The sequence below is a fragment of the Centroberyx affinis genome, unplaced genomic scaffold (assembly GCF_046629955.1).
Source record: "Centroberyx affinis isolate AG114_WGS23_722 - 3 ecotype Tasmania unplaced genomic scaffold, CSIRO-AGI_Caff_v1 ptg003343l_1, whole genome shotgun sequence".
Classification (NCBI taxonomy): Eukaryota; Metazoa; Chordata; class Actinopteri; order Beryciformes; family Berycidae; genus Centroberyx; species Centroberyx affinis.
The window spans coordinates 99,652-113,967 of record NW_027281339.1 but is presented as its reverse complement, the minus strand read 5'-3'; the positions used below and the strand labels follow the sequence as shown (position 1 = coordinate 113,967).

Genomic DNA, 14,316 nt, shown 5'->3' with positions numbered 1-14,316 from the left:
TGGTGTGTAGTTTGTGTGTGTGTGTGTTTCTTTAGTGTGTGTGTATTCATAGTGTGTGTCTTCAGTGTGTACATTCATGTGTGAGAGCTTTTAGTGTATATGTGTGTGTTATGGTGAGTTTTTAGTGTGTGTTTTTAGTGTGTGTGTGTGTGTGTGTGTGTGGCCCTGCCGTCATGTCTCGGTCGCCCTGCCTCCCTCAGGGCCTCTCTCTCTCCTCCTGCCCCCTGATGTTCGGGCGGAGGAAGAAGCGGCGTCCGGAGATCTCGGCGCCGCGGGACTTCCAGCACCGGGTCCACACGTCGTTCGACGCGGTCAGAGGACGCTACGTCGGCCTGCCGCCGCAGTGGCAGAGCGTCATCGACACGCTGAGGAGGCCCAGGCCGCTGGTCGACCCGTCCACCATCACAGAGGTGGAGCTGGGGCCCAAGAAGGTCAGAGGCTAGGGCTGCACTGACGACCGTTTTCATTGACGATTATTTTCTCGATTAATCGATTAGTTGTTTGGTTTATAAAATGTGAGAAAATGGTGAAAAATGTGGATCAGTGTTTCCCAAAGCCCAAGATGACGTCCTCAAATGTCTTGTTTTGTCCACAACCCAAAGATATTCAGTTTACTGTCATAGAGGAGGAAAGAAACCAGAAAATATTCACATTTAAGAAGCTGGAATCAGAGAATTTTGACTTATTTTTCTTAAAAAATTACTCAAACCGATTAATCGATTATCAAAATAGTTGGCGAATAATTTAATAGTTGACAACTAATCGATTAATCGTTGCAGCTCTATCAGACGCCATTTTGATTTTCTGTTGTGTGTATCCAAAAATTAATACTGCGATACTGTCCCACCAAAATATCGTGATATATACGATATTATCACCGTTCCAAGGGAGGTTTTTTTTTTTTTTTTGTTAATATTTTATTTATTGTTTTTTGTCCATGAAATTTCTCCAAACAGCTCATGCAGCAGAATCCAAAAAGTGGTTTGTAGCCAAACAATTGACCGTTTGCAAAATAATGATTGACATATCGATCCACCAATCCGTGCTCAGCATGCGTCTTCATGTTGCTCCACAGAGCCTCCGACCGCAGGTTAGGTTTGGCTCACAGTCCCTCGGTACGAGTTTGACTCTGACAGACAAAACAGTAAAAATGTGTTTTTGTGGAACCGCTGAGTCTGACCGTCGTGTCCATCTTCAAAGTTTGTCAGACATAGCAACAGTAACTAAGGGGGCGGGGGTTAACAGAAATATTGCAAACGGTCAATTGCACTGTGGCTCCAAAAGTCTAATATCTACGGAAGAGGATTAGGGACAAATTTATTTGAGTTCTGAGTTTAAACTCAGAATTCTGACTTTAATCTCAGAATTCTGACTTTAAATTCAGAACTCAGATACATTTTTCACACGTGGCCCTAATCCTCTTCCGTAGATATTCACCTCATTATCTCCTCGATTTTCCTCACTGACTTTCTCTGGTGGAAGTTTTCCCTTTACTTATTTAATAAAGCAGGAATATTAAACATCGATGTTTGATTTCCCTGATCATTCGGGGTTCGAACCGTCCGGGACCGTCCTGCTGTCCTGCAGTCGGAAGGTCAAAGGTTAGATGAAGCCAGTGTGTCTCTCCCCGTTGAAGAGTCCTGAACCCCCCCACCTGACCTCTGACCTCTGACCCTTCTGGTGAAATGTGGACATGTATGTGCGAGTCAGACGGAGATGAAAGCCGCCATGCTTCAGTCTGTCCCGCTCGGTTCTCTGGGCTCAGATGTGGAAACTTCCTCTGTTTATCTGGGTGAGAGTTGCTGACTCGGCCTTTAGAGGTTTACAGTAAATGTCGTCTCATATGGGACGACTGACACCTGTTTCTGCATCACAGACCTGCAAACCCAGTGAACCTCATGTGTTTGTTGTGTAAGGAACTCTAGCTGGGTTTCCATCCCAGTATTATGATGTTTTGAATCAGTAAGGCTGAATGGAAACAGCAAATGTCGGTAAAACTTCCTTAGCATCACAAAAAAAACTCTCTACCTATTTGAGGTAGAAGAGTTTTTTGTCAAAGGAGTAATGTGATAAACACACTTAGCAGATAAACAAGGTGACAGCAAGCGTCGTCCCCAGTGACTGATGCAGTCCGGGCCAATCAGGAGGCAGTATGTCTCCTTGAGCCAGTCAGGGTTTTAAATGCTGAGACAGAGAGGTGAGATGCATCAGAATCTGACCGGCTTGTCTGAGATATCGCGACACATGGACAAACAAGTAAACAGCGCCCCGCTTAGGCCAATCACTCTTTTTTAAAACGCCAGAACGGAGCAACGATTCATTCCCCGAAGTTTCGTCAAAATCCAGTCAGACGAGATATCGTGCGTGACATACGGACCGGTTTCTGTCAGATGATGTCAGCTGATCTCAGACACTGCTGGTCTGATTTTGAAAAACCTTGGAGGCAGTCGTTTCTATGGTTACAGTCATGTAGCATGGACGCCAGCTACAGTCATTGCTATGGTTACAGTTCTGCTACAGTGGAGCATGGATGCTAGCTACAGTCGTTATATATCCGTATATAGTCACAGTTCTACTATTTTTTTTGGTAGAAGCTTGTAAATGACTGTAGCTCATAATAAATCAGTATATATAATAATCATCAGTATTTGCTGTCAGGTGATAACAGTCAGTGTTGTGTGGGCCGGTTTCTGTCCGTCAAATGATGTCAGCTGATCTCAGACAGCGCTGGTCTGATTTTGAAAAAGCTTGGAGGCCTGATCATGAAAGCTGCATCTTCACACTGTGTTTAAAACTTCTACACTTTAAGGGCCTCAACTGCTCCTCCTCCAGTGCCTGCATCATTCGTGGGAGACGATGTTTACTGCTGTCTTGTATTTGTTGAGACATTTCAGAAGTTCTCTTAATATTTGCATGACAGCTGGATGGAAACATGATGGAAATGATGGAAAGGTAATATAGCTACTGAGAGAAGCAGCAGAGCGTGGGAAACAGGTAAAAAAATCAAAGCCAAACTGAAACCCAACATCTGATCTCCGGTCTGTCGCTGGGTTTTCCCAGAAGGAAGAAAAGCATTTCTCCTTTTTCCTCTGAGAAATCTTGATTGATTAACTGATGAGAAACTGATGAGAAACTAAACTGATTACTGACAAGAAAATCTTAATTGCAGCATAAAAGACCAAATGTAGGTGATTTGGTTTTATACTTTAGTCAATAATAAAGTCTATCTATTCACTAAAAGGTATCTGTGTTACACCTCAACAATAAGATGTAACCTTACCTTTGTTGTTGCAGAAAGAAAGCTTGTCAGAGTGAGAGTGGATCTGCTGACATGGGATCAGTGCTAACTGGACCAGCCAGTTCAGAGCAACAAGCTGCTTCAGGGGGTTTCAGTCGCAACAGGCTGACTGAAGCTCAGAGCAGAGTGCAAATAGAAACACAGTAGAGACACAGACTCTATCTCATGAGATGTATTCCACCCAGATACACCTGTATTAGTTGTTGTTACTTCTGCCAGTGGAGTTGGAAGGAGGCTGTTTTCACCTGTCAGACAGCCGGGACGTCCCAGCCGGCTGCTAAACCGTGTTGCATTCACATGCTGCTCTGTGGGAAAATCAAACCTGGAAGAGAAATGATAGAACTGAAACATGGAACTGTCCACACTGTATGTGGTGAGAGTGAAACTCATTACAATATTCATTCATACATTCTCTAATTGGGATAATTTAGTGGATTACATTTTGTTGACATTAAACGGTTCCTTATAATAATAAACTTTTAATAATAAACTTTATTTTTATAGCACCTTTCATACAAGAAATGCAGCTCAAAGTGCTTTACAACAAAGAAATTACATGCACCAAGTGCTTCACATAAAACTTCATAATAATAGTGAAAATAAGATAAAGATGAGAATAGATGTTGCTGGGAACCTCCTGGAACCCCCTCAAGAACCTCTGGAACCCCTTCAAGAACTCCTCAGGAACTCCTGGAACTCCTCAAGAACTCCTGAAACCCCTTCAAGAACTCCCAGAATCCCCTCAAAAACCCCTGGAACCCCCACAAGAACTCATGGAAGCCCTTCTCGAACTACCGGAACCCCCTCAAGAACTCCCGTTGGTCCCTGGGCCTCACTGCAGTAGAGGATGCTTGTGGTTGATTCCAGATCAGGTCACAGTCTGGCAGTCTGGCCTAATGGTTACGGAAGAAAGCCTGTGACAGAAGGGTTGCCAGTTTGAATCCCTGCTAGGAATTTATTAATGTTTTGAATGTTCAAAAATTCAATTTTAGCTTCTCTGAATCATTCTTGATTCTGATTTAGAACAGAATATTTAAAATGTTCAGACATCCTTCGATTTTGGTTCAGACTGCTGTTCTGAAACTAAAGCTGTGACTTTTCTGCCGGTGTTTTATTTCCAGATGATCGTCCGGGGGAGTTTCATCGGTCACGGCGACTACATCTCCCATGTGATCGCCGAGATGAGCCGGCTGTCCGTCACCAGCTCCAACTCCCTGCGCCGGAGCAGCCTGTCGGCACGGAAACGGGCGCAGTCGCTGGGCCGGCTGGGAGAACTGCCGGAGGGCGACTCCTACCGGTACCAGGAGCTCGACCGGGAGAACCGGAAGAACGGCGGGGACGCCACCTACTGGCAGGACAGGATACGTCAGGTACGCAGCGAGAGCGGAAGCCCGAAACCGGGCGGGAAGCAAAGCGCGACTCTGCCGCCGAACGGCGTTCTGCCTCGGGCCAAGTCGTCGTATGAGATGGCCACGCCGGCTGTGGCCGCGCCGGCTGTGGCCGCGCCCCCCGCGCCCGCGCCGAGGTTACCCCAGAGGACGGGTAGCACCGCGGGACATTACGCCCGCAGTGAAGGGGCGGGACTAACAGACCGGCCCGGCCTGAGCGGCGGTCTGACCCCGAGGGACCGGCTCGCCAGGCAGAGGCCCACCTCCTGCCACTACAACCTCCAGACTCTGGAGACCAACGCCAGGGTGAACCTGAGGCTGAAGCCGGCTGTCAGTCCCCTCCCAGACCTGCTGTCCTCCTCCAGGGAAACTCCCAGAAGACCTCACTCCTCCTACGACCTGAAGGTAAGAACAAACCCTTTAAAGACACAGTCAGGACTTTATTAGACCGTCCAAATCCTGGTTACATTCACATCTGACGTTTGACGTAGATGGAAGATGGCAAATAAGGTATTTGGATTTTTATCCCATTGCAACTCAAATTCACGTTTATTACAAATGCAAACGAGCCTTTTGCCGCCTCAAATGAATACTGAAGTTCAGCTGTCACATGGTCCTTGGATCCAAAGTTCAGACCATAAATTTCAGAGTGAGAAGTTAAATCTGTATGCTAAAGCGTTAGCTATCTACCAGAGACACAGAGATCATTTTGGTACCAATTCTCTCATCACATTCTAGGTAAGGAGACCAATGGGACTCCCAAACTCCCAAAAGTCAGCCTACTCCTTTAATGTTGTTTTTCTAAAGGCTGAACAGTCTGGTTTCCACTACAGTTGGACAGAAAACCACCGGACTTCCCCAGAGAATTAATCAAATTCCCTGACTTTCCCTGTCTGATAAACACCTCTAAAATTCCCTAATATTCCAGAAATTCCTGATTTAAATGAGCTGACAGTTTGAGCAGAGCTCAGGTGTTCTGGAAGCTTGTTCCACAGCTGGGAGCACAGAGACTAAAAGCTTCTGAATCACTGTGCTGCAACATTAAAGTGTTGTGAGGCGGGCTGTGGGCGACCTCTGACCCCTCTTGGTACGACATGTTGGGATTTGCCAGTTTGTGTTTCTAGTCCAACAGACTTCCCAACATGACCTGAGAAAAAGTCCTGGCACCAACTCTGAAATGCAGATTTTATTTTTTAACACTTTTAATACTTTTTTTTAACATCATTTTAACACTTTACGTTTACCAGCATGTCATTTGGTGTTAACAAGTCGTGCTCATTTCACATATTTCAATCAATCAATCAATTTATTTAAGTGCAGAATCACCATGAAGCATGGTCCCAATACACTTTACAATTAAAAGAATACATAGGACAAAACATACAGCAAGCAAATAAAATAGTTAAAATAAAACAACCACATTGAAAACATCAAAGTTAAAAGGATGTTTGAAAAGGTGATGGACCCAGCTAAGTTGTAATTCTAGGGCCGGCTGTAATGAAGAGAATAAAGGTTTTCAGTCTTGATTTAAAGATTTCAACTGAGCTTCTTAACATGTGATGGAAGTTCATGCAAGGCTTTATGAGCTGAAAGAAGAACCTTAAAATCAGCTCCAGCTACAGGTGACCAGTGAAGAGAGGACAGAATGGGTGTTATATGATCACATTTTTTATGTATTTGTGCGAGATCAGGTTGTGACTTGCTATCCTCTTCCTCCTCTTCCTCTTCCTCCTCTTCCTCCTCTTCCTCTCCTCCAGCTGAGCCCGGTGGCCTCCTCCCCGCTGCCCCCCCCCAACAGCACCAGCAGCCCCATAGCGGGTCGGGGGTTAACGCACCGCCCGCTCCGGCCGTCCTCCAGCTACACCGTCGGAGTTTCTCCCATAATCCCTCAGAAACCCCCGAAGCAGGACGGCCCGGCGCAGCCCCGCCCGTCGCCCACGGGCTCGCCGGCCCACCCCCCCGCCCCGCCCTGCCCCTCCGCCCGCCCCCCCGCCCAGCAGGCTAAGCCCCAGCCGGCGCCCGACGGCGAGCCGCCCAAGGTGACCCACGAGCAGTTCAAGGCGGCGCTGCAGATGGTGGTGGACCGGGGCGACCCGCGGACGGCGCTGGAGAACTTCGTGAAGATCGGCGAGGGCTCGACGGGCGTGGTCTGCATCGCCCGCGAGCGCCACAGCGGGCGGCAGGTCGCCGTGAAGATGATGGACCTGAGGAAACAACAACGAAGAGAGCTGCTCTTCAACGAGGTACAGAGGAGAACACTCAGACTAACTTTACCTGTGTAGAGCTTTGTACGTGTTCACAGTCCAGACAGCTAATCCACACTCAGCCGTCTGGTGGGCGGGGCCATTGTGTTTGAATCGCCCGATCAGCGTTTCCTCATCATGTGTTTTCCTCATCATGTTTTTTCCTCATCATGTTTTTTCCTCATCATGTTTTTTCCTCATCATGTTTTTCCTCATCATGTTTTTTCCTCATCATGTTTTTACCTCATCATGTTTTTTCCTCATCATGTTTTTCCTCATCATGTTTTTTCCTCATCATGTTTTTTTCTCATGTTTTTTCCTCATCATGTTTTTTCCTCATCATGTTTTTCCTCATCATGTTTTTTCCTCATCATGTTTTTCCTCATCATGTTTTTTCCTCATCATGTTTTTTTCTCATGTTTTTTCCTCATCATGTTTTTCCTCATCATGTTTTTACCTCATGTTTTTTCCTCATCATGTTTTTCCCTCATCATGTTTTTTCCTCATCATGTTTTTTCCTCATCATGTTTTTCCCTCATCATGTTTTTTCCTCATGTTTTTCCTCATCATGTTTTTTCCTCATCATGTTTTTTCCTCATCATGTTTTTCCTCATCATGTTTTCCCCTCATCATGTTTTTCCTCATCATGTTTTTACCTCATCATGTTTTTCCTCATCATGTTTTTTCCTCATCATGTTTTCCCCTCATCATGTTTTTCCTCATCATGTTTTTACCTCATCATGTTTTTCCTCATCATGTTTTTTCCTCATCATGTGTTTCCCTCATCATGTTTTTCCCTCATCATGTTTTTCCCTCATCATGTTTTTTCCTCATCATGTTTTTTCCTCATCATGTTTTTTCCTCATCATGTTTTTTCCTCATCATGTTTTTCCTCATCATGTTTTTTCCTCATCATGTTTTTCCTCATCATGTTTTTTCCTCATCATGTTTTTTCCTCATCATGTTTTCCTGAGTTCCTCTCAGGCTCTCAGGTTGTTCAGTCAGTCTGTTCTGTCTGTTTTCTGTTTGTTTGTTTGTTGGCTTTGTTCCGTTTCCTTGTGTTTTGTTCTGTTGCAGACTGTTTTGATCATTTTGTTTTGTGATTGATTGTTGATCAGTTAGATCTAGGTAGGCTTGTTCTCTGTAAAGTCTTTTGAGACAGACAGGCTGTTGGAATAAACTGGACAGCTGCTGGACTTTTCCCATCAGATTGATTTTGCTCCTCTGGCTCCCAGGTGGTGATCATGAGAGACTACCGGCACCAGAACGTGGTGGAGATGTACCGCAGCGCTCTGGTGGAGGAGGAACTCTGGGTAATCATGGAGTACCTGCAGGGCGGAGCGCTCACCAACATCGTCAGTGAGACCAGGTGGAGAACGAGACGCTGCCTTTTACATTTCTATTCAGATTCTGACCAGAGTTCCTTCTTTTCCAGTCAACTTTCCCTTTTATTTTTACTTTTCTATTTACTTCTGCTCTGAAAACTGAGGTTTAACTCTCTAACCAGTGACTGAGTGCAGGGTCAGAGGTCAGAGGTCAGAGGTCAGTTCATGACTGAACTCATCCATTCCAATTTAACTGAGGAACTGGAATTTGAAAAAAAACCTACAGGAAACAGAATTGGTTTTGTACGGAAGCCTAATGCATTCACTTGAGAAAAAAAAAAATTGCCCTGTTTTTCTGAATTAACGAGATAATTATCTTAGAATTCAGAGAAAAGTTTTCATGAAAAAAAATAAATTCTGCTCTGTTTTTCTGAATTAATGAGATAAAGCTCTCATTCCTTCTTGAGAGCTCGATTTCATGGAAGCAAACATGTCCGCCTGTTTAGTTTAATCCAGTTTTATTTTGCTTTTGGTTTGAAACATTGGGAGATCCTCGTGTCTTTGAGTCATATAGATGGTATTGCAACTGTAGTCTGCTCCATGCAGGTCAGAGCTTCTCTTGGGATTTTGAGATATCTCATTAATTCAGAAAAACAAAGCAGAATTTTTTTTTTCTCATGAAAACTTTTCTCAGAATTCTGAGATAATTATCTTGTTAATTCAGAAAAACAGGGCAATTTTTTTTTCTCAAGTGAATGCATTACACTTCCGTAGTTTTGAATTTGAATTTCAGGAAATTGAAATTCAGTAAAATTCTGTGAAATTCCATGTTTTGTTGTTTTTTTCTTCCCACATATCAGAGATTCCACATAGTGTTATATATTATCAATACTGAATATCATAAAATGTTAAAAGAACCTTTCAGCTGGTATTTGATGCAGAACATGTAATGGTAACTCTGTGTGTGTGTGTGTGTGTGTGTGTGTGTGTGTGTGTGTGTGTGTGTGTGTGTGTGTGTGTGTGTGTGTGTGTGTGTGTGTGAGCAGACTGAATGAGGAGCAGATTGCCACGGTGTGTGAAGGCGTCCTGCAGGCGCTGTCCTACCTTCACTCTCAGGGCGTCATCCACCGGGACATCAAGAGCGACTCCATCCTGCTGACGCTGGACGGGCGGGTAACACACACACACACACACACACACACACACACAGCTGTACTTTCACATCATTTATATTCTCATGTTGAATACTGATTTGCAAAATGTTTCATAGGAGCATTTTAATAGATCTTCTGCCTCGAGGCTCTGGAAGAGTTTCAGATCTGAGTCAGCACAAGCTTCTATACTAACTAGAGCTGCAACGATTCATCGATTAATCAATTAGTTGTCAACTATTGAATGAATCGGCAACTATTTTGATAATGGATTAATGGGTTTGAGTAATTTTTTAAGAAAAATAAGTCAAAATTCTCTGCTTCCAGCTTCTTAAATGTGAATATTTCCTGGTTTCTTTCCTCCTCTATGACAGTAAACTGAATATCTTTGGGTTGTGGACAAAACAAGACATTTGAGGACGTCATCTTGGGCTTTGGGAAACACTGATCCACATTTTTCACCATTTTCTGACATTTTAACTAATCGATTAATCGAGAAAATAATCAACAGATTAATCGACAATGAAAATAATCGTTAGTTGTGGCCCTAATACTAACTGTCATTATTTTTTTATTTTTTTTTAAACTTTAATATTTATTGAGTTTTTGTTTGTGCTTACAACCAAAAGTATTGTGTATGTTGACTTCTGACTTTTTTTTACAACCAGAAAGATAGAAAAAGAAAACAGAAGCAAACAAAATAAACAGAAAACAAAAACAAAACAGCAAGTGTCCATTATGGAAGAAAGGCACATACAAATCCATCTTGAAATTTACATATCAGTTAGTCCATAAGCATTTTCCACTGTGTCATAAATCATCCATTTCTTCCATTTACTAACAAAAAGATTTTCTCTCACTCTAAGCTGATTGGTCATTTTTTCCATAGTATAAATCTCTCTTATAATTTCTAACCATGGTTCTATAGTAGGGGGTTCAGTCTTATAACAGTTTCTTGTTATTGCCTTCTTACTTGTGATCAATAATATCTTGGTTAAATATCTATCATTGTCAGTGACACAATCATTTATATTTCCAAGGTAGATAACTTTGCATTCCTTAGGTATTGCATATCCCAGAATGTCTTTAATTGTAACCTGCACATTTTCCCAAAATGAGTGTAATTTATGACATTCCCCCCCAAAAAATATCATTTTTTACATTTTTCAATTCAATTTTAATTTTATCTCCTTTTTTAATATTTATTTTATATATTTATAATGTATTTCTTTTTTATTTTAGTGTTTTTATTTAACTTTTCTTTTGAATGTATTTCCAGTTTTTATCTCCTCCTCACACTTCATATTTCACTGTTCTTGCATTTCATAAACTGTAAAAAAAAAAAAAGTAAAAAATAGAGTTATGTAAAAAAAAATGTAAAAAATGAAGAATAAAGACAAATGTAAAATATTGAGACAAAACTAAGACAAAAGTCAAACAAAGTGTGTTGTTATTTGTTTCTTCTTCTCTGCCAGATAAAGCTGTCAGACTTCGGCTTCTGTGCTCAGATCAGTAAGGACGTCCCGAGGAGGAAGTCTCTGGTCGGGACGCCGTACTGGATGGCCCCGGAGGTCGTCTCCAAGACGCCGTACGGGACGGAGGTAACGGCGCCGCGCGTTACACTGGGGGGGGGGGGGGGGGTTCAGGTTCAGGTTCAGACGCCACGACCCGGGACAGGAAGTCTAAAGGAAACAGCAGTGTGTCACAGAGTGTTTCACAGGCTCTTATTGGCTGAGACAGAGAGTCTGAGCGTTCTCCTGAAGAATTCTCTGAGCCAGTTTGTGCCTCCGTGTGACAGGAGTTCATACGTAGCCAACGTCCTCTAGACCAGTGGTTCTCAACCCCCCAGTGGGTCGCAAGATAATTTTGGGAGGGGGTCACGGGGTGATTTATGGAATAGGAAAAAACATATTTCTACTATACAAATGTTTTATCATGTCTATTTTTTCTGATTTTTCCTTAATTTTTAGTTTATTTCTTGTAAAATACTGTCTTGTTTTTAGCCTCTGTGCCTCCTCTGATAATGAATCAAATGAAACAACCTGAAAAGGGAAAATCATTTGTTGGTTTAAACTCTATATGCTTGTGACCGGGATTGTGAGTAGACACCGCTTCGTTTTAAAGGTCATGAGCCAAAGTCCGGCTCCAGAAAGACTCCAAACCTCCAACTCCATGAAGTCAACGGACCACAAACCAACTTCTGATAAAATATAAAGTCAAGATACCTGATGAAGGTCGCTTGGCTGAAACGTCATTTATTAAATTGTGAAGTGAAGACAGTGTGGAGTCACAGCTGGTGCACACAGCAGTGCAGAGATCACCTTTCTGTTTAAAATATAAAGTCAAGACATTTTCTCCACCAGAGGGTTTGGTCTCAGCAGCTAATTTCACTTCTTCTAAATGTGTGTCCTTATGGAGATTTTCAAAATAACTGACATTAACAGATATAGAGAGCCTAAGCCCCTCCCCTTCCACTGTCCCTGTCCTCCCGTTTGAATTGTGCCATGAATTACACATATGATGTTTTGACAATTTAAAAGATAATTTAGCAAGTCAAGTAAGTGTCAGTTTGTGGTAAAACAGTAAAGTAACATTTAGTTGTGTGTGTGTGTGTGTGTGTGTGTGTGTGTGTGTGTGTGTGTGTGTGCAGGTGGATGTGTGGTCCCTGGGCATCATGGTGGTAGAGATGGTGGACGGAGAGCCGCCGTACTTCAGCGACACGCCGGTCGCCGCCATGAAGAAGCTGAGAGACGAACCGGCTCCGACTGTCAGGAACATCCAGAAGGTCAGGACACACACACACACACACACACACACACACACACACACACACACACACACACACACACACACACACACACACACACACACACACACACACACACAACACACAACACACACACACACACACGTCTGGCATTTTATTTAACAGTCATTTCACTGTGTAAAGTTTTGTTGTTTGAAAAGTGTCGTCAGTCTTTGTCTCCAGACTGTTTGACCTCTGACTCCCCCCCCCCCCCCCCCCCCAGGTCTCTCCGGTGCTGAAGGACTTCCTGGGCCACATGCTGACCCGGGACACGCAGCGGCGCTCCAGTGCCTCCTCCCTGCTGCAGCACCCCTTCCTGCTGCAGGCCGGATCCCCGCTCTGCCTGGTGCCGCTGGTGGAGCAGCACCGCAAACGCATGTCCCGCTGCTGAGCCCAGATCGGACCGGGTCAGACCAGACCGGGTCAGACCAGACCGGGTCAGACCGGACCGGACCGGGTCAGACCGGACCAGGTCAGACTGGACCAGACCGGACCGGGTCGGACTGGGTCGGACCAAGTCAGACCAGCCCGGGTCGGACCGGACCGGGTCAGACCGGGTCGAACGGGGTCAGACCGGGTCGGACCAAGTCAGACCAGACCGGGTCAGACCAGAACGGGTCAGACCGGACTGGGTCAGACCGGGTTGGACCGGACCAGGTCAGACCGGACCGGGTCGGACCGGACCGGACCGGACCGGGTCAGACCGGGTTGGACCGGACCAGGTCAGACCGGACCGGGTCGGACCGGACCGGACCGGACCGGGTCAGACCAGACTGGGTCAGACCGGACCGGACCGGGTCAGACTGGGTTGGACCAAGTCAGACCAGACCAGGTCGGACCGGACCGGGTCAGACCGGGTCAAACGGGGTCAGACCAGACCGGGTCGGTCAGACCGGGTCAGACAGGGTCGGACCGGGTCGGACCAAGGCAGACCAGACCGGGTTGGACCAGACCGGGTCCGACCCGGTCCGACCCGGTTTGACCAGGTCAGCCCAGACAGGGTCAGACCAGGTTGGAGGGGGTCAGACCGGGTCAGACCAAGTCAGACCAGACCGGGTCGGATGGGGTCGGACGGGGTCGGACCGGGTCAGAACAGGTCGGACCGGGTAAGACCGGGTCAGACCAGACCGGGTCAGACTCCAGGAACCAGCCGAGTCGAGGTGCGTTCGTTTTCTACGAGTGGAGGAACGGATGCAGAGCCGCTCGCCTCTCTTCTTCTTCTTCTTCTTCTTCTTCTTCTTCTTCTTCTTCTTCTTCTTCTTTCTGGAAAAATCGTCTGCGGCTGAAGTTTCAGGTGGAATCACCGTTCAGCCAATCAGCCGCACCGCCGCCTCCTGTCACTGAGACACTGTGGGAACGTCCGATCTGTCCAATCAGGACGCTCGGATCGGTCTGGACACACTGAGCCGCTGGGACTCCAGTTCAGTTTGATTCAATACTTTTTTGCCATTTCAACAAAAAAGTGCAATAATATTTAACACAAAAAAAAAGCCTTGGGGGTCAAACCAGTTCCTGGACGGTCTATCTGACTCGGGTGCCCCCCCCCCGCCCCCGGCTCATTAAAGGAGGATTTAACTCTGATGTGGATTTAATCTGAAGTCTCGCTCTCTCTCGTCTGGTCTGATTAGTTTTCAGTCTGGATGTGTCTTTAAAGGAATAGTTCACCCAAAAATGAAAATCCTGTCATCATCTCCTCCCCCTCAGGCCAAATGAAACTCAGGTGAAGTTTGTTAGTCCATATAACACACAGGGAGGCTGCAGCACAACTTCTCCAAAACAACTGAAGTCAATGGGGACCTGTTCTTTAGAGCTCCAAAACAACAACAGACAAACAATCACACTGTGAATAGAAAGACCTAGACACCATTATTTGTTGCAGATCAATCAGCTGTAGATCAGATCTGCACTAAATGATGGTGTAAATATACTGTAGGTCTTTGTGGAACTCTGAAGAACTGGTCCCCACTGACTTCAGTTGTTTTCCTTCACCATCTTTTCTTTTCTCCCATAAACAGCAGAGAGACGGTCAGGAATCACAAGCCTTGCAGTTCTGCTTTCTGGAGCCAGGTGACATCAGACAAAATATATGTTTTAACTCTTGCACA

The 14,316-nt window shown here is 45.1% G+C and overlaps 1 protein-coding gene across 1 annotated transcript; it reads left to right on the top strand.

Moving 5' to 3' along the window:
* Positions 1-17: 17 nt before the first annotated feature.
* On the top strand, positions 18-12,673 carry LOC139660583 (serine/threonine-protein kinase PAK 6-like). Its single transcript, XM_071538755.1, has 8 exons — positions 18-431; positions 4,420-5,091; positions 6,444-6,929; positions 8,165-8,298; positions 9,301-9,427; positions 10,881-11,006; positions 12,056-12,190; positions 12,435-12,673. The coding sequence occupies exons 1-8, from the start codon at positions 174-176 to the stop codon at positions 12,600-12,602; spliced, it is 2,106 nt and encodes a 701-aa protein (XP_071394856.1). The 5' UTR covers positions 18-173; the 3' UTR covers positions 12,603-12,673.
* The last annotated feature ends 1,643 nt before the right edge of the window (positions 12,674-14,316 follow it).